The following is a 24,702-nucleotide window of genomic DNA, read 5'->3' as shown; positions in this document are numbered from 1 at the left end:
ATCATTTACATAATTCCAATGAAATAATGTCAGGAGAATTTAACTATTGTCAAAAAAATTATGGAACTTTTGGATTATTACAGTAAAGAAGAAAACTTTACGCAGAGTACTATTACTGATGCGTATGGAAATGATCACTTAGAAAAGATTGGTCAGATACTCATGAAATCAGAAGAAAATTCCGAAAATCAAAATAATTCCGATATAAAACAAACTTATTTTAAAGCAATGACGATCATGCATAAATTCCTAATTGCTGATGGTCATACTGGCAGTATATTTCTGAAAAAATTAACATCAATCAACATTTTTCTTAAAAATATTGACTCTTATAATATTGAAACAATCGAAATGTGTTTAGAAATACTGGCTTTAATAGCTTCTCGGTTTTCAACACAAAATAAGAATTTTTACAAAGATATTAGTTTAAATTTGTTTCTTGATGCCATATTTTCTACAGGATCATTAAATCAATTAAGCGAGGCTTCTATTGGATACGCATACAGATTTTTGTATTATCTTAGTAAACTAGATTTAAAATGCCACCAAGTAATTATTGATCATAAAATTATACCTTACCTAACCATCAAGAATGAAAAAGATCACATAACTTACGTTCAATGGCAAATAGATCTTTATTTCAATATTATAAGCGACCATCAACAGCAATCAGACCCTAATCCTCTAGTAGGACTACGAAAAATTGCGTATTATCTTCAACCAGTGATTATTCGTCATTTTACTTCGGATTTATTACCAAAATACAAACAATATTATAAAAAGCTCATTTCCCTTTTATCATGGGTCTCAGGATACGTTCCACTTAAGTGGGAACCCATTTACACTCAAAAATTAAATTCAATAATCGAAAATCAAGACGTAAAAAGCGTTTTGCTCCCTCTTTTACGCAATATGTATGATCCAGAAGTTATTATAAACACAAAATTTGCAGAAAATATACCTGTTCAGCCAAATGAACGTCTTGAATTAAAAAGAAAGATATTTCAGATGCCAGAGCAACGTAAGATCATTAATACATTAGATGACATTCAGAAACTCAATCAGCAAGATCTAAATTACGATATTATTATTCAGATGACAAAATTTTTCAAGAAAAATATTTACAAAAACGATAAATCACTGAATTTTGACCGGATAAAAACATTTATTCAGACGTTAATTCAAAATTTTGTAGAATTTGCAAAATTAGAGTCAAAACTTGCTCTGATTGATCTGAATGAAAACCTATCTTTCTCTTTATATGTGAATAACAATCGCCGTAGATTTCCATTGACTTTGGATTGCGGCGCAATTATTATTGATCAACTTCTCAGCAAAAACAAGATTTCCTTTGAAAAACTTGAAGAAAAATTTAAAGAAAAAAAGTTAGACTCTATTGCCAAATTCCCAAGCTTTCACGATTTTGAAGAAAAAATTAAATTTTTATCTCTTTCAAAGATTTCAGGGGTATTGTACAATGTAATGGAATATAAGCTTGTACTATATGATTATAACAACAAAGAATGTGAATTTGCAATGTCGGATTCGTTTTACAAAGCAATAATCTCAACTTGCAGGCAATCCCATAATGCACTTAATAATAGTGTATACTGTATCACAAGACATGGTGCATGCGAGCCAATGCAACTGAAAATTCCAAAAAATATTTTTGATGACCAATTATCTTTGAAAATTATCGAACTTGCTGAAGCTTTTTATCGTTCAACTGGTATACCTGTCGTTGTCCCTTCGATTGATAGAAGATGTTTCATGTCTTTGCAATACATTTTATCATCTTATTGTTTTGAGTCACCGGAGAGCCGTGCAATATATCATTATCCATTCTTGTTCTCGTTGAAAACCAGATTAGCAATGTTGAAGAGCGTTTTCATGAGTGTTGGAGATTATATTGATTTTTATTCTTCAAACTTCCTTAATTCGTCTGGATCGAACTCCCGCGAGATAAGGATTACTATTAAGCCCAATAGAGACCATATCTATGAGGATGGACTCAAGATTCTTCGAACATTCGGCCAAGGAACACATAGATGGGATACTGAACTAGACAGTGCAATTGGATCTGGTCCAACACATGAGTTCATGCAGATTTTGGCCAAAGAATTCGCTTCCGATAAGAAAATGTGGTCAGAAAACCAAGAATTCGGACTTTTCCCATGCCGAGATGCCAAAGAGAACTTCTATGAGTTTGGAATATTCATTGCCCGCGTTCTCCTCCTCGAATGCCTCGTAGATATCCCACTCAGCCCTGCATTTTACAAATTAATCCAATTAGAATACGTAGACATTCAAGAAGTAGACACACAAATAGCTAATTCGTTATCTGTGAAAGAAAACTTGATTGGCCTTAACTTCGATATGTTTGATGGAGAAGATATTGAAGTAAATGAAGAAAATGTCGATGAATTCATTGAAATTGGAAGAAATATGTCAAGCGCAGCATCCGATGCAATGAAAGAATTTAGAAGAGGCTTCAGAACAGTCATTCCTGCTGAAGCTCTTTCACTTTTCACTCCAACCGAATTAAGTCAATTAATTACAGGCGAAATGACGAAAATTACCGTTAAAGAATTTGAAAATAACGTTAATTTAACCAAGTACGCAACCCCAACAATGAGAACAATGCTTGCAGAAATTGTTTCGGAATTTGATCCAGAAACTCTTTCAAAATTCTTGTACTTTACAACAGGATCGGCCAAACTTCCTGTTGGAGGACTTGCTGCTCTAACTCCTAAGTTGGAATTGCAACTGAAGAAAGAAGAAAATGAAGAAGTTTTGCCAACTGTTTCTACTTGCGCAAAACTTCTTAAGATGCCACAGTATTCATCAAAGGAAAAGATGAAAGAGAAACTCCTCAAGGCATTGGACTACTGCGGTGAATATTTCGGATTTTCATAATTTTTTTTTATTTTTTATTTTGTTTATCTCTAAAACTATTTATATACTATTTAAGTATTATCATTGGCTTTTCAAAACCAGTAGCTTTCAATAATAAGAGTTTTTGAATTTTATTCCTGTGAAGCATCAAAGATACTGTGCATAAAGTCTTAAAATCTGGCCTACTTCCTGTGAATATATGCAAATTTGTGGATAATAAGATATAATTAAGAATTCAACATTATTTAAGATAAATATTCTGTGATGAATAAATTGTATTGTCTAAGTATATGTCTTTCATAATAGTTAATATGATGGAGATGCTTTTGTTATTTTCTGCCTCTATCAAATCAAATTTGAAAAGTAGACGTTTTGAATTTCAATGAGTTTTCTGTCTTCGGCATCGGGCGATGAATGGGAAGGGAATAAACCAGACGTAAAAGAAGTATCAGAATCAACACTCAGACAATTTAGAGAAAAATTCGAAAATGTGCAGAATGAGAACAATTTATTAAAACAAAATCTTGAAAATCAAATAAAAAAATATAATGAAACAAAGGAAGAGAAGAAACTATTGCTTGCAGAACTTAAAAGAGTTGCTAAAGAATACGAAAATGCCATAGCAAAAGCAGAAAATATCGAAAAATTAATCAATGCCGAACCACCAAAGAAAGAAGCACCAGTAGCAGCAGATAAAGAGATTAGAGTTCAAATGTCGCAAATTAAAGCTCTTGAAAAAGAAATAAATTTCAAACAAACGAAAATCAAAGAAGTCCGTGAGTTACTGGACAACAGTCAAGAACGTTGGAAGTCAGAGAACACAAGACTCCAACAAGAATATGAATCTTTGATGAAACAGAACGATTTAATTAAATCTCAAATCGAACTATTTACGACAGAGTTTACGGAGTAGAATATTTTATTTATCCAACCATTTTGATTTGTTTTTGTTTGTATATAAAGATTATGTATAAATACCAAAATTACATAATTACCAAAATTAATTCAAAATAATTGAAAATGATTAATAACAAAAAAACTATAAACGTTAATGAGTCTCCTTCATGAATTGACGTTATCACCATTTTAAAGCCGAAATTTAATTATATTCCCATGTGGCAATATGAAGAGATGTTTTTCCATGTTCATCTTTTTCTTGATTTAGTCGCATTTCTTAATAGCAATAATAGCCAGCGACCAATATTAATGAAAATATATTTAGCAAGTGCTAACTTTCTTGTACTAATGCATATATCCGCTCTTTAATTGATATGTTTGATATAAATCTAAGAAGAACATAACTTATGTATTACTTCCATTTTAACGAAAAACTAAGAAATTCAATGACTTGAATCAATAATATGCATGTTAACAACAATATCAGATGTATTGAGAATTCATTTCTTTTCTCAAAAGAAAACTTGTTATATGTATAAGTATAAAAAAAAAACAATTTATAATCAAACAAATAAAAACAATATAAAACAGCTTATATTATAATAACTTCTGTTGATTCTGCGAATTTGCCTATGTGTAAGTTCTTTGTAAAGTGCATTCCAGACATCATCTTCGAAAGGCAAATAATTTTGCCGTAGTCGATGTAATTGAGCATTGCATCTGTTCTCCAAAGGATAGAATTCAGAAAAGTAACACTCCAAATCATATCTTGTCTCTGTGCCTTTGCTATGACCTCGTGTTCCATGGATACAGCTATTTTTACATCTATATTCTGTAATTTGGCCGCATCTCTTGCAATCTGTGCGAAACTGACTGCATCTCGCATTGGCTGCCTAGAAAGAGAGCTGTCATGGAACAAGACATAGAAAGAAAACCTCATTTTCTCGAACATGAAGAAGGAAACGAACTGTGAAAACATGTCTTCGATCTTACTTGAGAAATTGAGGAAATCTTGGTTTGAAACTGACTTTGAGAAGCCAAAATTGACAATAGCGATATCTTGTATTGTCGTAGGTTTCTCTCTTTGAAGGATATTTGGAATACTAAAGGTTAATCTGATATCTTTGTTGAGATTTTTAAGAATCTCCTTCTTTGCGGCCAATCCACTCATATCATTCGATAGAACAATTGCCTGGCCGGCAAGTTTCATCGTTCTTGGAAGAACTCTCTTACATATTAAATTATAATTATAATATCTTTGGTTTCCAAGAGGATCAACGATATGGTTTGGAAGATCGTCATAGTTGGAGCCTCTTATATCGCCAAAAACCATCTCACTTGTGGTATTTTGGTCAATAATCAGATATTTCTTGTTCAATTGGAATGTTGGTATTGGCAATGAGTCAAATATCTCTCCCATGATCGGATAAGGTGGTTCTTTGAATCCAGTAAAGGTTCCATCAGTGTCATCGAAAAATGGATTTTCAGAATTTGGAATTGAAATGATTCTGATGACAAGATCCAAGGCAGTATAGTATCTTTTGATGAGTCTAATGACAAATATCGCCATAAAACTAAGTATCACCGCTAATATAATCAGAGTTAAAATAAATGAGAATAATAAAGAGTCATAAATTGAATTTTCTATAACTAGAAAATCATTTAACAACATTCTCATTGGATATCCGCAGTAGATGTTTGAAGGAATTGCCATAATCGAGACATCCGACAAATTTACTGTTTCTTCTGAATCCAAATTAATGATACTCATATCCCTGAGCAATATAACCGATCCATTTGTATACAAAACGTATTTTGTCTGGTTGACATTTTTTAATACGTCAGAAACATCTTCATCAGAGATATCTTGTGATATAATGATGTTACTATCATCTGTTATATTGATAGTAATGTTGAGATTCATGAATTTCTTCAAAATTGAAAAAATTATTGAATATGATTTTTCAAAACTTTGGAAATAATTGGTATTTGCACCATAATCCCTTAATAATGGCAACAAAATTGTGTTTTCAACTAAAACACCTGTTTGTTGCGATGCAAATAAAGTACATGACATTGTTCTCAAGTATTTTCTATGAATTCTGTCCATATCGATGCTGTAAGCGAATGAAACAATGAATGGTAGTATGATGGCCGAAAATGTCAAAATAAAAGTCGATCTTAAAGAATCTTTTCCAAAATCTAGACGTTTTTCAACATTTCCGAGTTCATGGTATTTATGCATTGTCTCTGATGTGAATATCTTGGTTAAATGCATCGGTTGCGCTGCAATTAAAGTAAATAATTCCGATCCAATATGATAAGCCACGAAAAACAAAATCAAACAAATAATCGTACATGCAAAAGTGATTGCGATACACAAATAAAGTGTCAGTTGTACAGAATTTCTTTGTTTTGCGTATAAAGCGTAAATTGACTTTCCGTAGTCATTTAAATTAGCAACAAGGTCAATAGTAGTATTATAACAGTCTGTAAAGTTATTACTATACGTAGCTTGTAAAATTAGCTCATTTCCTTCAGATAATAAATTATATAAAGTTGAATTTTCGGAAATAAAGCTGTATTTAAGCAAATTCTGGTTCGTTGTGTTTATAACATTCCTATAGTAATCATTTGAATAAGGTAATTTGTCTGTATAAAGAAATTGGACAGAAATCGACCAAGATAAGATAAAATCACTATAAAACTGAAAGAAATCTTGTATCTTACCTCGTGATGATAGAGACATAAGGATTGTCTGTGTAATAAGGATATAACTAAAGACACAACAAATTAATGAAATAATTATCATAGAAACGAACAAAATTTTGAATTTTTTGAGGTTTGGAACTTTGTACTTTGATGCTGTCTCTATTCTCTCCAGATATTCTGAATCTGAAGGATCGGTAATAGATATCAAATCTTTTTCTTGTTTTTCAGATGATTCGCTTGCATCCAAGTTATCAGTTGCAAGTTGTTGCTTTGTATTCTCAATTTTAAAAGTGACATTCTTATTATATCGATTATAATCGCTAGCAATCTTATGATGAGTATCAAAAAAAGGTTGCGAGAATTGTATGAACTTGGATATGTTATATAAACAGTTTCTTGACATCAATCTGTTGTTTTGAATAATATAATAAAAATATTGCGAGTAAAGTTGATAACTGTGGTTAATTAAGGAAGATGTGAACTTGGAATATGATTGATTACATGATGTAACGAAAATAACTGATTTTAAAACTGGAGATCTAAAAATATTTGTTGAATCAAAAATTTGTAGCATTTCTGCAAATCGCAAGAGTTCCTTATGGCATGAAGTATCATATAGTTTGTATAATATCGCGAATAATATGATATCATGGTTTTTTGGAAAAGTTTGATGAACTTTTTCAGGAAAATCTGCATCAAATCTGCATTGGTCAGTAACAACATCAGCTGTACATAGTAGTTTGCATAGAAAATTGATAGAATAGCTCTTTGGATTGATTTTTTCATTTGAATTTAGAACTTTTCTGCAAACTTTATAGGTAATAAATGAAAATACTAAAGCAAATACCAAAAATATCACTGGAGGAATACAAATACATAAAAATAATTTTTGTGTTGAAAAAGTGACAAATTTTGAAATGAAAATTGTAATCATCACATCAATGATTATAAAAGTGACTACTCTTGATAGAACACTGTGAAAAATATTGTGAAAAATCGGGATTTCAAAAATGATATATAAAATGTAAAAACCCGTTGAAGCCAAAACGAAAGACAAGAATAGTACCAAGTATTTGTCGTGAGCTGTAAACTCCATGTAGATTGCTCCTATGAGTGCTGATAAGCAATCTATGTAGAATTTTAACACATGGCCGATATTTGGAGATGAATAAGGGAGTTTTGCTATCCTTGAGTCTGTCATCAATCTTCCGATACCGAATATTGTTGGTATTAGCGTTAATATGGAAAAAATAAGGATTGTTAAGTAACTTGAATTGTATTGATCGATCATATTTAAAAATGATGTAAAAAGAAGTACATATGAGATTGTCATTATCGCTGGTGAACATAGGTCATATAACTTATTGAATACAGAAACTGAAATTGCTGGTAAAGAATTTGAAATTATTGTTCCAAAGCGTACGGCAAAGGATACGAACGAAACAATGAAAAGTGTTAATATGAAATAAAAGGAATGGTATGAAAATATTGTAATTCTTTCTTCTGAGGTTGGATAACCAAAAACATCTCTGACACGACGCAATCCTGTTGGTAAATCAGTTAAATTTCGACCTATTACTATCATATATGTCGATGAATAAACTTGTAAAACAATTAGAGCCGTATTTATAATTGAAATAATATATTGACCAACGATTTGATAGTTTGAGACTGATTCATATTCATCGAACGAACGATGAAATGCCATAAAAGGGTTCAGTAGATCAGGATTGGAGAATTGAATCGTTGATTTCATTGGTCAAATATAAATCTGTGCAAAATTTTTGAAAGGCAATTCAAATCAATTTAAATAAAACCATCAGTTTATAATTAACCTATCAGTAATAATTCACAATTTTTTAAACAGAGGTAAAACCTCCTAACAAATTTTTTCAGTTAAAATTTTTGTAAAGTAGATCGGATACAGTATTAAGATAAATAGCTATTGCGATAAAAAAGTTCAACTCTCTCAATTTTTTGAAGGAATATTCTGTAAATTTGAATTATGGTGATTGGTGTTCATAATTTAGCTGAATAAATATAATTAATAAGAATAATAGATAATGGTTTCAAAAAGCAACAAGGTTCGGAAAGGTGACAATTTTTATAGAAAATTGATATTCGGACAAAAATAAATGGGGGCGAGCATCATAAGAAAAATTTTTCGAAAAATAGGGGGTGTTAGTATACTCAACCCCCTCATTAATTATCGTTTCTAGAGGAATAGGAACAGAGGCCTTTTTTCAGGTAACCTTTAAGAAGTTTCCGAAAGAGTTTATGCTCATATAACCTCATTTCCAGGTAAATAGTGGGCATTGTTCTACTAAAAGTTTAGTTGCATACTGGCCTCGTTTCCTAAGAAACTTAATCAAGAGGCTATCTCAATAACCCTTGACAAACAGGAATAGGATTTACCATCACTCTTGTGGAATAAGTAATCAATAATACCGAAACATGCATTTAGGTTCTTTAAGCCTACCTTCTATAATGCAGCATTATACTTTCTTCCGAGCATAAATATAAGTAACCACATTTGTATTATATACATTAATTCAATAATGCTCATACGCTTTTCAAGCAAAACCATTACTCGTCGAATTTTTTATCCAATATTATTGTTGCATTGAGATTTACATTCTAAAACATGTGAAAATTAATAGAAGATGACGAACTTTATTAATTTTCTCGAATAATTTTATCTTTACTCGAAAATTAATAAGTTCAATTGTTTATTTAAATCAATATTTGTTATTATTATCAAAGACAAATGAACCCGTATTGCTACTTTATAATTTTGCTTTCTTAATTTGAAATGGTTATTCTAATTTTTGAAGGAAATTAAATTTCATTAAATATTTTGAAGTCTGGAATTAATATAAGATACGTTTTGCACTATTTTGATGTGAATTTAACATTGTAATATGCCTTTCATAATAAAGTTAGTGTAAAGAGATAAAAATTTAAGTATTACCATAAACATTGCATATTGAAAGATGACTGTAATATATTTGATTTCTCATGCATAATATATTTCTCATGCATAATACGAGAATGTTTTATCAGAATTCTCATATAATCACATTGGAGAATAAATAAGAAGAAAATTGAAAATATCTGAGCCTAGAATCTATTAGTTTGGTTTTGATATATATATTTGTCCCAAGTGTTAAGATATTCATGCAGAAAAATAAAAACATTTTCAAACAAAATGTACAAAAGGAAAGATTCAATTGGAAATTTAAGAAGCTATCAGTATTTTCATATATGAAAAAGTAATGTGTGCACGAATTTAGTGAATGTTAACAATAGATAAGAATTGTTATGGTAAAAATATGCAACAATGTAGTTGTGATGCAAAAATTGAAAATCCTTCAAGGATGATAGTGTGCTCTTAATAAAAGGAAATTAAAAAGAAGTAAAAAATTAAAATTTAGGAAAAATATAAAAAAATGGAGTTTTCTCCGTAGAAAATATGATTTCTTATATACATAGAGGAATGAAACATGATTTCTGAACGAAAATCCTGATGGTTGCATAATTTTGTTCAAATTATAGAAAGAGAATGAAATTTTTTGTTAAGACAAGTAATTACATCTTGGAAACTTTTATATGCTTGTATTATCAATGAAAATTTTCGTTGAATCTGATTAATATTTTCAAAAAAATGTCGACTTTTGGGTTTTAAATGTAATTATGAGTAAATCATCTATTGAATGGAGGTATGAGATACGCGTAGTGTACTATGATATAAAAAGATTCGTTGAACAACCAAACAAGTAGTGATGAGCTTGTGTCTATCGGTTATTGCTTTAAGATTACGGCAGTTCAATATTACATATTCCTTTATCCTATTCCTATTGGTCAAGGGTTATTGAGATAGCCTCTTGATTAAGTTTCTTAGGAAACGAGGCCAGTATGCAACTAAACTTTTAGTAGAACAATGCCCACTATTTACCTGGAAATGAGGTTATATGAGCATAAACTCTTTCGGAAACTTCTTAAAGGTTACCTGAAAAAAGGCCTCTGTTCCTATTCCTCTAGAAACGATAATTAATGAGGGGGTTGAGTATACTAACACCCCCTATTTTTCGAAAAATTTTTCTTATGATGCTCGCCCCCAATGTTAATCTTATGCTTGATTCATTAATTCATTGCGATCGATATGAATTAAAGTTAAATATTAAAAATTTTACAATTGAACATTTCCAAAATTGATTTTAAGGACCATTTCATAAGGATAGCTATACAATTATGGAGAAGAATGGTGAGCATTATATTAATTAAGATTGATAAATGATCATTTAATATAATTGGAACTATCTAATACAGTTAAGTGAGAATACTTGACGTAACTATTTCCTTGTTGTATAGATGATTGATGTTAATTCTAGATTCGTGTCAGTGATTAAAAGTTTCTTCAATAATGCATATAAAAGAGTAGTATAGTAAAAATTAGTACAGACTCTACTTTAGTTTCGGAATAGGACTCTATTCTTTGAATAAAATTAAAACGTTTAAGTCATGATTCGATGATTTAAAGAAGAAAATGGAATTATAAAGTACTTGTTCAGTTTCTTAGATAATATAGTAATATACGATAAGTTATGTTATAACTAATATCAATAACGCCATTTATCCTTTGAATTATATGAAATTGGATTCGAACTTGCAAGAAAAGCTTGGAATTGATTCATACAACTTCAGAACTATCATTCTATATGATATTAAGCTTCTTTAGTTTTCCAAATAAATCTTGAAATCTTGAAAATTAAGACAAATCTAACATTCATGATCATTCAAAATTGTCTTAAGGAATTATTTTTGGAATTTTTTAATTAAAATTTTAATATCTTCGCCAATATAATGTTTCTCTAAAATATATATCTGCAATTTGATACAATTATATAATATCTTTGATATTATTGAATGATAAAACTAATTTAAAGCATTTTTAGAATTGAATTTTTGCATAGTATTTATCTGACAAAAAAGAATCAACATTAAATAGCTAAACTAATTTCATAATGATAATGACCATTGTAAGACAAAGAGTTTTTTTTTCCGTTAGAAAACTCAGCATGCAAAGCGTGATCAATTTACCGCGCCTTGTACTTGATGAGGATGATCTTCGTTACATTTTTGAAGAGAAATGTAAGGATTTCGGACTTAAATTTACAGAGAAACTCTTTCAAAGGTTTGTAAACAATCAATCTAAGAAAACTTTCAAAAAAATCTTCGAAATGGAAAGCTGTTCGCTTGGACCACTTGCTGCATGCGCTGTAGCTGATACCGTGTATAAATATAACAATATTAAAGTTGTTTGCATTTCAGGAAATAATATCGGAGATAAAGGCGCCGCAGCATTCTCCACATTACTTCAATCGACATCCAGGATCATTTCTGTTGATATTTCATCGAATTCTATCGGTGATCTTGGTTGTTCTTTGATTTTTAAGGCTTTAAAGGAAAATAAGTCAGTAATTCAACTGAAAATCGGCAGCAGCAGTGGTGTTGCCCGTAACACTCTTGGTGTTAAGTCAATTCAACAAATGGCAGAGATGTTTTCCGAAAATAAAGTTTTATCTGAAATTGATTTATCAATGACAGAAATTACAGCGGACACAATACAAGCCATTTCTAAAGGCCTCAAGGAAAATAAGACAATACAGGTAATTAACTTACAAAATAACAATATGCAAACAAAAGGCGCAAGTTACTTGCTAAGAGCCTTAGTTAATTCTCAGATTCGCGAGCTTAACTTCTCTAATAACCATATTGGCGATGTAGCTTCTAAAGAATTCGCTAATTTCTTCCAAACAAATAAATCGCTTAATACACTTAATATTTCCGGAAATAGCTTTACAGCGAAATTTACAGGTGCTATTGCAGAAGCTCTTGGAGCTAATACTTCAATACGCGAGCTTAATCTCAGCAAAAATAACATTGGCGGCCAAGGAATTGCCGCTCTTGGTCCAGTGTTCACAACAAACGAAACATTACACCATCTCAATGTCAGCTTCTGTAAAATTGATGCTGCTGGCTTTGAAACTTTCGCGATAAATCTGAAACAAAACAAAACCTTACAATGCCTTAATCTCGGCCATAATCCGTTACGTGATGCAGGAGCCACAAAATTGGCCGACATAATTAAGGTTCATCCTTCATTACGCGATATCGACCTTGAACTATGCGAAATTAACGATTCTGGCAGCGATAACTTGTTTAAAGCTCTTACACAATCAAAGATTGTTGACACTGTCAGCATAAAGAACAATCTTATCAAAAATGGAATTCCAATTCAAACTTGTGTCAATGAAAACACTCATATTCTCAACCTGAATATCGAGTTTAACGATATTGACTTCAAATTGTTCACTGAAATCCAACGCCAAGTTAAATCGAATATGAAAGCTTGGCAAGATGGTCATAAAACAAGAATTGAAGGCGAACTCGAGTCTCTGCAAGAATGTGAAGCCAATTTGCACCTTACGAGGAACAGTATTGCAGACGAAAGAAAAGAAATCGCACAACTCGAGGAGACACTTTCAGCGGCCGAGGCATCATTGGTCGAAGCTCAGGAGAGTAAGAAGACAAATATCGCAAACTTGGAACAACAATTTAAGGATATTTGCGACAAATGCACCGAACAACTCGACAGGCTTAGAGAAGAGCATGGAAATGCACAGCATGACGTTGATATGATGACACAAACAAGAGATTCGCTGGCAATGAACTTGGAAAGTGAAATTTCCAACTTCAAACAATATAATAAGACATTTGCCAAAACAAACCAGACCATTGATGAAATGGGAACATCTACTGTTGATGAACTTCGCAACCTTGACCTAGAAATCAAAGATAAAAGGCAGCGTTACAAAGATGCGATCTCCATTTTAACGGATGCTTACGAATCAGTTAAAGCTCAGCAAGCCGCTCAAGCAGCTATACAAGAAGCGCAAGCTAATGCTGGTAACGAAGAACAAAAACCAGTTCAACCACCAGCATCAGCTAAATCAACCAAAGCAGGGGCCAAGAAAGGAGCAGCTGGAAAGGGAAAGAAGGGAGGAAAAGGAGGCAAAGGAAAGAAAGGCAAAAAAGAAGAACCTGTGGCAAATGAAAATGAAAACAAAGAACAAAACAACACTGAAGCTGCCGATGCAAATCCTCCTGCTGAAGGTGAATCAAAGCCAGCTGAAGAAACCAAAACAGAGTAATTTGGTTAGTTAATTGTTTTATATTTATTGTGATTTTTATTATTTATTTGTTAAATGTATTATAAATCGATCAACTTTTTGTATTTCGCTTTCTTTTATTATAGAATTATTCTAATTTTTTATTTCAGTTTGAAACAATCTTAATTTATACATATGATTATTATGAAAGACATAGATGGGTTTTTTAAACCAATGATCTTCATTTTATTATTCATTTTTGAAAAAAATGCAAAATATTATCTCTCAACTCCATGAATTAAACGAGCTTCATTTATCAATCATTCACGAAATAGAGCATTGCGATTCAAATCAAACAGATGTATCTGATTTAAATAAAGAGGCAATAAAAATCGAATCCAAAATTAGAAATATGATAGAAGACCTTAAAATAGAAATCAAAAAAGATGATAGGATACCAACTAACAAGCGCGAGAATTATCTAATGAATTACATTCAACAAACCGGGATTGAAGAAAATAAATTATCTACACGAAGATTGATGGCATTGAAAACAGCCAAATTATCAACAGGCAAAGAGAAAATAGCGAATTATAGAGAAGCACGTGAAAAACTACTCAGCGATGCCAATCCTCAAGAGGTTCTTCAATTCAGCAACAACAAGACAAAGTCATCATCTGTATTAGCTAAAGAAATTACGTCAAGATTAGAAAATGCTCGTGCAAATATCCAGCAACAAATCAGTAACGCTTCAGAAAGCTTGAGCTTAATCAAGGACTCTACATCAATGCTCAATAATGTTGTGGATGCTTCAGATTCCGTAGATACAATACAGTCTCGAACAAAAAGAGCTTTAATTAAACTTCATGTCGCACAAAATTGGGATGCTTGGATATTGAAAGGCGCAATTATTTTCTTTGTAATATGCTCTATCATTGCTATAATTAATGGCTTCCGGAAAAGCATTGTTGGAAAAATCGCCATTTTTACAGCCAAAAAGCTTGTTAAGTCTGTTCAATCATATTTTAGTCAACAAAATACTACAAAAATTACACAAACTACTACAAACGAGTTATAATAACAACATTATCAGCTTGAATACCTATTTTATTTGAATTTGATTCGTGTATACATCTATATCATCAAATTCTGCAAAATTGAACACTAACTTGACTTATTATTTTTTTTGTATGATCATAGCCTTTCTTCTCTTTTCTGGATGATACACAAAACTAACCATTATCACATTATTCTTTATTTGTAAAATTTTTCTGTATTTATTTAATTATTCTTTATTTTTTTTAGCACTAACACTGCTATTGACAATATTTATTTCTATTTGCGTCAGGGGCAAGAAATTAATGTTAAACAGCCCATTGAAAATGCAATGCAATTTTTTCTAAAATTTCATTCATTATTATTTTGCCTCGCGGCTTATTGCCCTGGTTCTCTGATTTTAATAGCTCAAAATTCACCGGTTGCCAGGTGAATCGATGTTTTACATAAAATTGCGCAATATAAAAATATCGTTTTTTTTTTCTGGAATGGAGAAAAAGTACTACAATGACCTAATGCGGTTATTCAAGGAATATGACAATGCCTTCACTGAATTATATAAATTAAAATCAGACGATGATCAAGTAATTAACAATATTTATAACAATATTAAAACTATTTTAATCCAACCTAACACATTTTCTCCAGCTGAAATCCTATCTGTGATTACAACAGCATCAATTTATAATAATCGTTACATGAGGTCATACTATACTCTCTACAAGATGATTTACGAAGAATTCCATCCAGACATATTCAAAGAAGGACCAAATCCACTTAATTACTTTTTATGCAAAGAATTAAATATCCCTGTATTGGATCTAAAAATTAAAGGAAAATTCGATAAATATGAATCTAAAAATTATTCATTGGAAATTCATGAACCAAAATCAATCTTCAGAGCCATTATGGAAAATGACAAAGAAACATTTATTGGCCTTGCATCAAATGATGGCTTTGATCCAAAGATGACAATAAAAAGTGATTTATATCCAGATGAGGGCGGAAACTTTTCCTTAATTGATCTTTGCTGTTATCATGGAGCTGTTGATTGCTTTAAGTTCTTGAGAACAGAATTCAATTCATTTATTGGTCCTGAATGTCTTTGGCACTCATTTTTAGGTGGAAATCAAGAAATCATGCATGAATGCTTGAAAGAATATGATCCTGACTATGAATCAATGAAACATTCTATTATTTCGCATAATATTGATTTCATCACTTATTTGGCGAATGAATATGATTTAGAAATTCAACTATTTTATTGCGGAATCTACAATAATCTATAAGCCTTTTCCGTGTTTTTAGATCAAACAAAAGATCTCAACGAATGCCTTTTAGGTTCTATAGAATTTAACCTCCCTCCACTTTGCGAATATTTGGTTAATGAAGGCGCGGATATCAATTATAAAGATGAAGATGGCCAAACAGCTCTTTATAAAGCGGCATTTGATAACAAAAAAGATGTTCTTGAAACTCTTATAACCCTAGGTGGAGATATTAATGTAAGAGATATTCAGCAAAGAACACCAGTATTCATGACAGCTTTACATAATCGAAAGGAAGCGCTAAAGGTTCTGGTTATGCATGGCGCAAATCATCTGGATATAAAACAAGTCACCTCTAGCCATTGCAGCCGAAGAAAATCATCATGAGATTGTCGAATATCTTGTTACACACGGTGCAAGTGTAAACGAAAGATGCTCAGAAGGAAAAACTGCGCTGTTTTTTGCTTCAGATAATAACAGTAGAGAATCTGCAGAAGTACTTCTTGCACATGGCGCCGAAATCAATGTAAAGGATAAGTTCGGATGGACTCTATTACACCAAGCGGCATTTCAAGATAAAAAAGAAATAATGCAATTTCTTATTTCTCATGGCATCGATTTAAATGCAAAAGATGTAGATGGAAAGACTGCGCTTAAACTTGCTATGGAAGATGACAACACAGAAGCCGCAGAACTTCTCCTTGCACATGGTGCTAATCCAAACATTTAGCAAAAACTTCTTATAATAAACATAAAATTAATATTAACAGTACTTTTTTAACTGAAATTGCTACGTTACCTTTGATTTTCTATTTCCTATTCGGAAAGTTAATTATCGAGAAATGCTAGTAATTTTTTTCCAAGTCTGGGCCAAATCATTTAAGTACACCAATTGAAACTCGGATAGTCCAATTATACAACAATTGGAAGGCCTAATTTTTAAATTTTCTTATTCAACCAATTTTGAATTTTTCCATTATAGGGCAAAATTTTTTACGCATTGCTCTTATTGGCTCAGGAGAATTATATTTTCCATATTTAAAAATCAAAAATTTATAATGGTTCGAATGAAGATTTTTTTCACTTTTCAAAAATTTATTTTGCAAAATGCAAGCACTTGCTGGCTTACCGACAAATGCACAAAAAATTCATCTCGATACTGGCGAGACAGTCTATATCAGCGGTATGGCTCTTCTAAAAATGCTTAAACATGGTAGACAAGGAATTCCAATCGAAGTCATTGGTTTGATGCTTGGATCTTTTGTTGATGACTACACAATCTCTGTAGTTGATGTTTTTGCCACACCACAGAGCGCTACAGGCACAAGTGTCGAAGCAATTGAAGATGCTTTCCAAGCTGAGATGGTCGAATTACTTAAAAACGTAGGCAGACCAGAAAACGTTGTTGGATGGTATCACTCTCACCCTGGCTATGGTGTTTTCCTTTCAGATGTCGATGTTCAGCAACAGAGATCTTTCGAAAGACTCAATACAAGATGTATTGCTGTTGTCGTTGATCCTGTTCGTTCAGTTCGCGGCAAAGTTGTTATTGCTGCCTTCAGATCTACTCCATTACAAGATTTAATGATGAATAACAAGGAACCTCGTGAAACAACCGCATTTACTCACGCTTCTTACGTAGCTACAAGCCATTTCCATAAGCCGGATGACGTTTATTACCAGCTAAATATTTCATATCGAATGTCCGCTCCAGAAGAACATATGCTCAAATCATTGAATAGACCAGAGTGGTCACGCGGATTTAGCACAAATTCATTCGCTAAGGAAGATAGCAACAATTTGTCCAAATTAAAGGCACTTATCGACAGTATTCCAAGCTACAAACAGGATATTACTGATGAAGAGAAATTATCGGGTACTGATTATCAACTCCGCCACGTTGGAAAGGTAGATCCAAAGGAATTCCTCCGCTCCAACTCAGAAGCTTTAGCATCGCATGTCTCTTCTCAATTATTCCGCACAAATCTTAACGCTACTACATTCAAATAATTTGATTGATAATTATTAAAATATTTTTATATTAAATTTTTTTTATTTTTTTCGACAACATGGGCTTTTGTGCCGGGAAATGAATAGTTCCTCATATAGAGATATGCTTATGCTTTAGGTATGACTGAAAACTAAAGTGATTTTTTTCAGTCATAAAGTGCGAATCTGGGCGCAATATTTATTACGTTAGTATATGAAGGCACTCCCACTATTGCAAATACCTCAAATGAAAATCCAATAAATGATATTAATGTGATTAACACAAAACATGTTGCATGCTATAAAATTGTTATTTTGGATTTGTTTTTGAGTATTATATGCTTAGGACAAAGCTAAGATTTTAATTCATCTGAGATATATATTGGTTGCATGGAAATTTGATCAGCAAGAGTGTAATGTTCTCTCTTGTAGTAAGCTTGGAAATCTGAGATTTCGCAGAATCTGAAGAAGTGTAAAGGCATGTATTATTAGTAGTATATGATGCGGGTTGTGTGACTTTTTTTGTAATCGTAAGAATTCTCACATAATTGAATGATTTTTGAACATACTTCCGAATAGCAGATTTTAAAAATTTATGAATAATTTATAAAAAGTTTTTATTCCTACAATTCCTATATTACCATTAATAAAAAGAATATATTTTTGACGAAGTGAAGATTCGCACTTCGTCACAAAACTCCGAAAAAATAAAGTTAGATTTTTTTATTTAATATAAAATGTATGGAAAAAGAATAATATCTGATTTTGAACATTATTTGATTGATTTACTAATTGATCCACAAAGCTGTTGTAAAATTAATTTTGAATTTAAAATTAAAGGAACCGTAAATTTTGTATTTATTTATCACTTAAAAGAATATGACCGATATCATAATTTGATATATGAAACTAATATAATATTTGAAGATAACAAACTTACAAGCTTCGAACATGAAAATGATATAATATTTGAAGATGAAAAAAAGAAAGAGATTGAAAAGCAATTCAATGAATGCCTTTTAAATACATATGCGCACATTATAAGACATAAAATAAATTATATTTTTTAAATAAAAAAATAATTTTTATCTGATAGAAATAATACCTACAAATGATGGTATATAAAAAAAAAAAAAAAAAAAAAAAGGTAGTGGGGCTTCCAGGCACTTCGTGCCCTCTAGCCCCGAAGATGTTTAGAATATGAGAGAGGTCCTATAAACCGGAGAAAGTGTCATATAAACATCTGTCATTTTACTCAGAATTTTCATGAAATTTACACCAAAAATATATTTTAGGGTAGAAGGGTATATCTACCCCGTTTTCTACCCTCTTTTCTACCCTCTTGAATTTTCATGAAATTTACACCAAAAATATACTACTAGGGTCATTTACGAAGAAATCTCAACAAAGTCTTTACGAAGAAATCTCAACAAAGTCTTTACGATGAAGTCTTGACAAAGTCTTTACGAAGAAGTCTCAACAAAGTCTTTACGAAGAAGTCTCAACAAAGTCTTTACGAAGAAGTCTTAACAAAGTCTTTACGAAGAAGTCTTGACAAAACATTTACGAAGAAATTCATGAAAATTCAAGAGGGTAGAAAAGAGGGTAGAAAACGGGGTAGATATACCCTTCTACCCTAAAATATATTTTTGGGTCATTTACACTCATTTACGAAGAAGTCTCAACAAAGTCTTTACGAAGAAGTCACAATAAAACATCTGTCAAAAACCGCTTTTTAACTTCACTTAAAATGCCACGTAAGCTACGTAAGAATATACGTAAGAGGAAGAGAGCATTGAAACATCCAATAGTAAAACTAACACCACAACAACAGTTGCAACAACAAATGCTGAATGACCCCACTATGTTGCAACAAATGTCAAGCAATCCTATGCTTTTAAACCGAGTTATTGGTGCACAGAGTGGAGGTTTAAGAGCGGCACTTTTAGCGAAAATGGCAGGCTATGGTGGAGCTGCAGACGGAACAGCCTATAACCCTCAAAGTCAAATGAATTTAAGTTCACTCAAAAATCAAATAACAGATGTCAAAAAGTCAAACATAGACATACAGAAGCAAATAAGTGAAAACGAAAAGAAACTAGAATATGACAGACACACAAAGAAACTCAATGAGTTAAACGTAGAGAAAAAGAAGAAAGAAGAACAACTGAAAGAACTAAGTACAGAGGAATATGCGAAAAAAGTGTCAGAAAAAGCAGCAGAAGTAGCAAAAATGGAACAAGATGTCATAAATTTGAAAAACCATACTACTCAATATAAAATACTGAAAGATGAAGAGATAAAACAAAAAGCCCTGAAGACATATATGGATAGCGATGAGTATAAAAAAGAAGTTGAAGCAAATGTAAAGGCAGAAAAACTTTTACAGTTGCAAAACCAAACCGTACAGTATGAAAACTTAGCACAAGAAAGTAAAAATAACGACGCGGCTATGCAAAAGGCAATGAAAAGCGCAGAATATATAAAAGCCAACAATGACTGGTTAGATGCCCAAGCCAACGCTAAAGCAGCCCAACTCATAGGGTCAATAAGGACAAAAATACAAGCGGATGAAGACAGTTCAAATGAAGCTTTAACAAATGCTGACTTTAAGAACGCCTTCGAAGCTCTTCATAGTAAGGTGAAACAAGTGAACGACTTCTCATCTGGAAAGAAACTGAAGTCTGAAGGTTTCGACAAAGAGTTAAGAGAAGTAGCACAAAATATGACGAAAATAACAGATGCAGCAACGAGACAGGCAGTTCAAAGTGCCTATGACGCCGTTAGAGCAACTGTTGTGAAAAGTCAAGAAAAAGAGTTACAACAGACCAAAACAGACCTAGTAAATGCTTTCTTAAAAACGAAAAGTCAGGTAGGACATTACGCTGCAGATGGAACATATGTGCCAGCTGGTGGAACTTATATACCACCAAACCCTCCAAGAGAAGCACCTGCACCAGGACTACCTAAAACATTTACATCGTCACATGGACACAGACACAGGCATGCACAACAACCAGCACAACAACCACCTCCACAACCAGCACAACAACCAACACAACAACCAGCACAGCAACCAACACAACAACCAGCACAGCAACCAACAGTTCAAAACCCTGCACAACAACAACCACAAACAGAGCAAGGACATAAAAGAAGTAGAGAACAAGGAAACCAAGAATTCTTAAAAATGCTTAAAGAAGAGTGTGGTTTCCCAGATACTGTTGACTTTAGTGACAGATATAAAGAAGCTATTGGAAAGTTCAAGGATGGAAATACTGACCCGAACCTATTTAGCTTTATGGCTCAGCACCAAAACGGATATAATCTCAAACCTGGAAAATACAAGCTCGCTAAGGGATATGATTTAATAGCATATCATCCAAATGACATGGATGAATTTACTCCGAGATATTTGATGTCAGAGCTAAATGACAATTCAACTTTCGTCATGAAACGCGTAAAAAATAGAGACGGAACGAAAGAACAAAAGCTTATGAATGCGGATGACGTAGATAGGGAAATTGTTGAAAACGGTCTCGGAATATATGAAATGCCAGCAGATGAGGTACAAGAAACTCCACAGGAAGAAATAGTTCAGATACAACCAGACATGGAAGAAATAGTTCAGCAACAACAGCTAGAAGAGCCTGAAGGAAACGAACAAGTCACTCCTTTGGAAACTAACTTCACAGAACTAGATGAAGATTTGGAACAGCCGAAAAATCTTGACCTCAACAAGAGTATGCGGAGAATATGGAATATTTCCAAGAGTCTAAAAAAAATTCGGCTGACATAGTAGAAGAATATCGAAAAATGTTTGCCGACATACAAAAGACTCCAACACCAGATGAAAATATTCAGCATAGAATGGAAGTACTGAAAGAAAATGTACACAAATACAACAACCCTTTTTACTTACGAGCATTTAACGTTCAATCTTCGGATGAACTCGGTGAAAATAAAAGGTTAAATTTCAAGAAAACATATAGAAATGAAACATTGTTTAAAGTTCATTCAGAACCTAACCAAGATGGAAACAAACCTACTTTTGTTTCTGCAGACGATGGAACTACAATGAGATGGGGTCATAAAGCTAATCCAGATAGGTGGTTCATAAACTTACAAACCACAATTCCAAGAAGTTGTAGACGCAATGGAAGTCAATGGTGAACCAGATATAGCTGGTATTTTCAGCGCGGCTTTAATGCCATTGAAAGATATGAAACATGCAGATATTTTGGACCAGTATGAAATGAACATGGCTGATGGAAATATAACACCTGACGTTCTAGAACATTTATCTCAAAGAACTACACAGAACCATAGAGATGGTATATTTGGTGAAGAGTTTAGAAAGAAAGTTAGGGAGGGAGAAGGAAGAGAACCTATTGTACATGACCTTGCAAACGAAAGTTTACAAAATGTCATAAAAACTTACTTTGCAGGCGATGAATCGAGAAGGGATGAATATTTAAGAAAACTCAAATGGACAGTACCAAATGAAATGTTAGTATTGAAAAACATGTTCCTTGACAAAATAAAACCAACTACAGAAATAAACGACGCAAGACTGAAAGATTGGGTAAAAGCTTTCCCATTCACAAAAGATATTATTGGTAACATGGAAAGAAAACCAGAATGGCTACAAAAACATATATTTGGAAACGAGCTTATTCCATATGGACAGGCACTGTTTGAAGAGCTTGAACCAGAAACTCAGGAAAGAGTCATGCAAACAATACGCAAAGACTCAAATACAGACTATGACAAACTCTTTCTAGGATATAGGTTACCTGAGATGGGCGACCAGAGCCAAAAGGCAAAAAGGACATGGGAAATTTGCAACATACTAGATGAACATAATGCAAAGATGCAACAACTTCAAGCAGAGGGCAATGAAGGAAAAAGAAGAGTTAAAAACTCAGTCAGGAAGAAAGTAAAGCTTGGTCCACGTGGGTTCTATTATGACATATAAATCCAACTATTCTATATTTTTACTCATATGAAATGTACGCCGCTCAGAATATAACGCCAACAGTTTTGGATGCTATGAATGGAAATGTTTCCGAATGGTATAACGAATGCGACAATGCCATTAGAAGGTCAGAAATAGTTCCTGGAACTTACGAATATACAACTGCTGTTTCTTATGGAAATGTAGGTGAGTTTGGAGAAGGTTCTTCAACAACAGTAGATATTGCTTGCGACAGGTTTCATATAATTTCTATTGACAACTCTTTCTTATACGTGGAACAAGACATTGAAATAAAACCTTCTGCCAAGTTGTCTGACAAGAAAGGTTGCAATGGAATTTTCTATGTCGGATACCAATATGCTCCAGAAGTTTTTATGGGATATAAGATATATTCTAACTCTGACTTAGTTCAAACAGTAACATGGGCAAACTATGAATGGTTCGCTTTAAGAAACTCAGTACAACCACAAGCTAGAGAACAAACAGACCAGTATGCAACTATTGAGAAAATAAGAAGACTTGACCCTAACGTTCCAGGAGTTTATGTTGACCTTTCTGGACAAACTGCAGCAGCAGTAACCAAAGTAAAACTGAAACTTAGAGTTCCTTTGTCATCTTTCCTCATCTTCAGGTTTTTAAGATACTTGCCAAACTGGGCAGGAAAAATTTCTATCGAACTTACTCCAAGCAAAAATAACTTAGTCATTGCACCAACACAAGACCCATTCACTCTTACAGACGTAAAGGGGGCAAATCAAACGTCATTCGCCGAATTTTGCAAAGACAAAGTTGACTTAGACTTTGGTTTCTCAAACCTCAACACTGAAGTAAACTACTACTTCAATGCTGCTGGAACTGCTTGGGACCCAGTTAAGTTCACATGCGAAAAGTTTGAATGCAAGAGAATAGAAAGCAGACTTGCAGTCTATATGTTGGACCCAGATATTTCAAATGCTTTAGCTGCCAAATATATTGCAGTTCCACTTATGTTCCCTATACACCAAATATCTGTCAAAGACTTTGCAGGTGAAGTTGGAAACCAAAGTGCTGACCCAGGTGCAAGAACAGATATTGCTTTAACAACTGCAATGAAACATGCAGATACTATGTTTGTACTGTTCAGACGAACTATAAATGACTATTCTTGCTTCTACAACCCTGGTATTAAATACCATATAAACATAGATGGCAAATATTATCCAAGAGAAGAATATTCTACAGTTGAAGATATGAGGTCATACAACTTGACATTAGATGCTATGAACTTTAACAACAACTTCACAACAACCATTAACCCTGAAATGCAAAGTTCTATTATGCCATATGTGAAAGTATGGACTCATACAGGAGGTCAAAAAACTCAATATACAAATGGAGACCGTTCAAACTTTTGGCTTGGCATTCCATTTGCTGACTCAGAAGACTTTATGGGTGGTATTTCAACTGTTGGTACAGTTCAAATACAATATACTGGTGACAGAGACGGTCCAAATGAATTGAAAGCAAAGAAGTTTACAAAACCAATAGCACTTTTCACGGAAGATGCTCTTTTGAAGATTCGTTCGATGAAACCTGCTGGGGCTCCTCAGATTGGCATAACGACAGCTTCCATCGAGCAGATTTTGGCAGCAGGTCAGTAAGTTGTTCTTGAACTGACTTCTCTCCGTCAAATATTGACAGTACGCCAGTTTTGACATAAAATTGTATTATAAACTTTCCTTTAGAAATATCTGTA

General features: G+C 32.7%; 9 protein-coding genes and 1 pseudogene across 10 annotated transcripts, besides 3 other annotated features; 9 read left to right on the top strand and 1 right to left on the bottom strand.

The window, feature by feature from the left end:
- Positions 1 to 60: 60 nt before the first annotated feature.
- TVAGG3_0159930 (negative regulation of histone ubiquitination) lies at positions 61 to 2,916 on the top strand (the record flags this gene model as incomplete). The annotated part of the gene is made up of 1 exon (XM_001312860.1): positions 61 to 2,916. The coding sequence occupies one exon, from the start codon at positions 61 to 63 to the stop codon at positions 2,914 to 2,916; it is 2,856 nt and encodes a 951-aa protein (XP_001312861.1).
- Positions 2,917 to 3,261: 345 nt separating this feature from the next.
- On the top strand, positions 3,262 to 4,029 carry TVAGG3_0159920 (uncharacterized protein; the record flags this gene model as incomplete). Its single annotated transcript, XM_001312861.1, has 1 exon — positions 3,278 to 3,808. The coding sequence occupies one exon, from the start codon at positions 3,278 to 3,280 to the stop codon at positions 3,806 to 3,808; it is 531 nt and encodes a 176-aa protein (XP_001312862.1).
- Positions 4,030 to 4,351: 322 nt separating this feature from the next.
- TVAGG3_0159910 (uncharacterized protein) lies at positions 4,352 to 8,261 on the bottom strand (the record flags this gene model as incomplete). The annotated part of the gene is made up of 1 exon (XM_001312862.2): positions 4,385 to 6,907. The coding sequence occupies one exon, from the start codon at positions 6,905 to 6,907 to the stop codon at positions 4,385 to 4,387; it is 2,523 nt and encodes an 840-aa protein (XP_001312863.1).
- A 3,267-nt stretch (positions 8,262 to 11,528) lies between these two features.
- On the top strand, positions 11,529 to 13,789 carry TVAGG3_0159900 (uncharacterized protein; the record flags this gene model as incomplete). The annotated part of the gene is made up of 1 exon (XM_001312863.1): positions 11,529 to 13,718. The coding sequence occupies one exon, from the start codon at positions 11,529 to 11,531 to the stop codon at positions 13,716 to 13,718; it is 2,190 nt and encodes a 729-aa protein (XP_001312864.1).
- An 84-nt stretch (positions 13,790 to 13,873) lies between these two features.
- On the top strand, positions 13,874 to 14,922 carry TVAGG3_0159890 (BNIP1-related family; the record flags this gene model as incomplete). The annotated part of the gene is made up of 1 exon (XM_001312864.1): positions 13,945 to 14,754. The coding sequence occupies one exon, from the start codon at positions 13,945 to 13,947 to the stop codon at positions 14,752 to 14,754; it is 810 nt and encodes a 269-aa protein (XP_001312865.1).
- A 508-nt stretch (positions 14,923 to 15,430) lies between these two features.
- TVAGG3_0159870 (protein of unknown function (DUF3447)) lies at positions 15,431 to 16,021 on the top strand (the record flags this gene model as incomplete). Its single annotated transcript, XM_001312865.1, has 1 exon — positions 15,431 to 16,021. The coding sequence occupies one exon, from the start codon at positions 15,431 to 15,433 to the stop codon at positions 16,019 to 16,021; it is 591 nt and encodes a 196-aa protein (XP_001312866.1).
- Positions 16,022 to 16,589: 568 nt separating this feature from the next.
- TVAGG3_0159880 (Ankyrin repeat family) lies at positions 16,590 to 16,730 on the top strand (the record flags this gene model as incomplete). The annotated part of the gene is made up of 1 exon (XM_001312866.1): positions 16,590 to 16,730. One exon carries the CDS (start codon positions 16,590 to 16,592, stop codon positions 16,728 to 16,730), a length of 141 nt encoding a protein of 46 aa, XP_001312867.1.
- Positions 16,731 to 17,107: 377 nt separating this feature from the next.
- Positions 17,108 to 18,046, top strand: TVAGG3_0159860 (metallopeptidase protein; the record flags this gene model as incomplete). Its single annotated transcript, XM_001312867.2, has 1 exon — positions 17,108 to 18,010. One exon carries the CDS (start codon positions 17,108 to 17,110, stop codon positions 18,008 to 18,010), a length of 903 nt encoding a protein of 300 aa, XP_001312868.1.
- Positions 18,047 to 18,726: 680 nt separating this feature from the next.
- Positions 18,727 to 19,050: a mobile genetic element.
- Positions 19,051 to 19,112: 62 nt separating this feature from the next.
- Positions 19,113 to 19,190: a terminal%2Cinverted (terminal inverted repeat of Maverick-3 transposon ID:TVAGG3_0159720).
- Positions 19,113 to 24,702: part of a mobile genetic element that runs on past the window's edge.
- On the top strand, positions 20,316 to 21,500 carry TVAGG3_0159840 (protein of unknown function, DUF4106 family; the record flags this gene model as incomplete). The annotated part of the gene is made up of 1 exon (XM_051224938.1): positions 20,316 to 21,500. A coding segment is annotated over one exon (1,185 nt), but the record flags the coding sequence as incomplete, so codon positions are not given.
- TVAGG3_0159830 lies at positions 21,543 to 22,967 on the top strand (annotated as a pseudogene). Its single transcript has one exon. A coding segment is annotated over exon 1 (1,425 nt).

Source organism: Trichomonas vaginalis, chromosome IV (assembly GCF_026262505.1).
Source record: "Trichomonas vaginalis G3 chromosome IV, whole genome shotgun sequence".
Lineage (NCBI taxonomy): Eukaryota > Parabasalia > Trichomonadida > Trichomonadidae > Trichomonas > Trichomonas vaginalis.
This window is presented reverse-complemented; position numbering and strand designations above follow the sequence as displayed.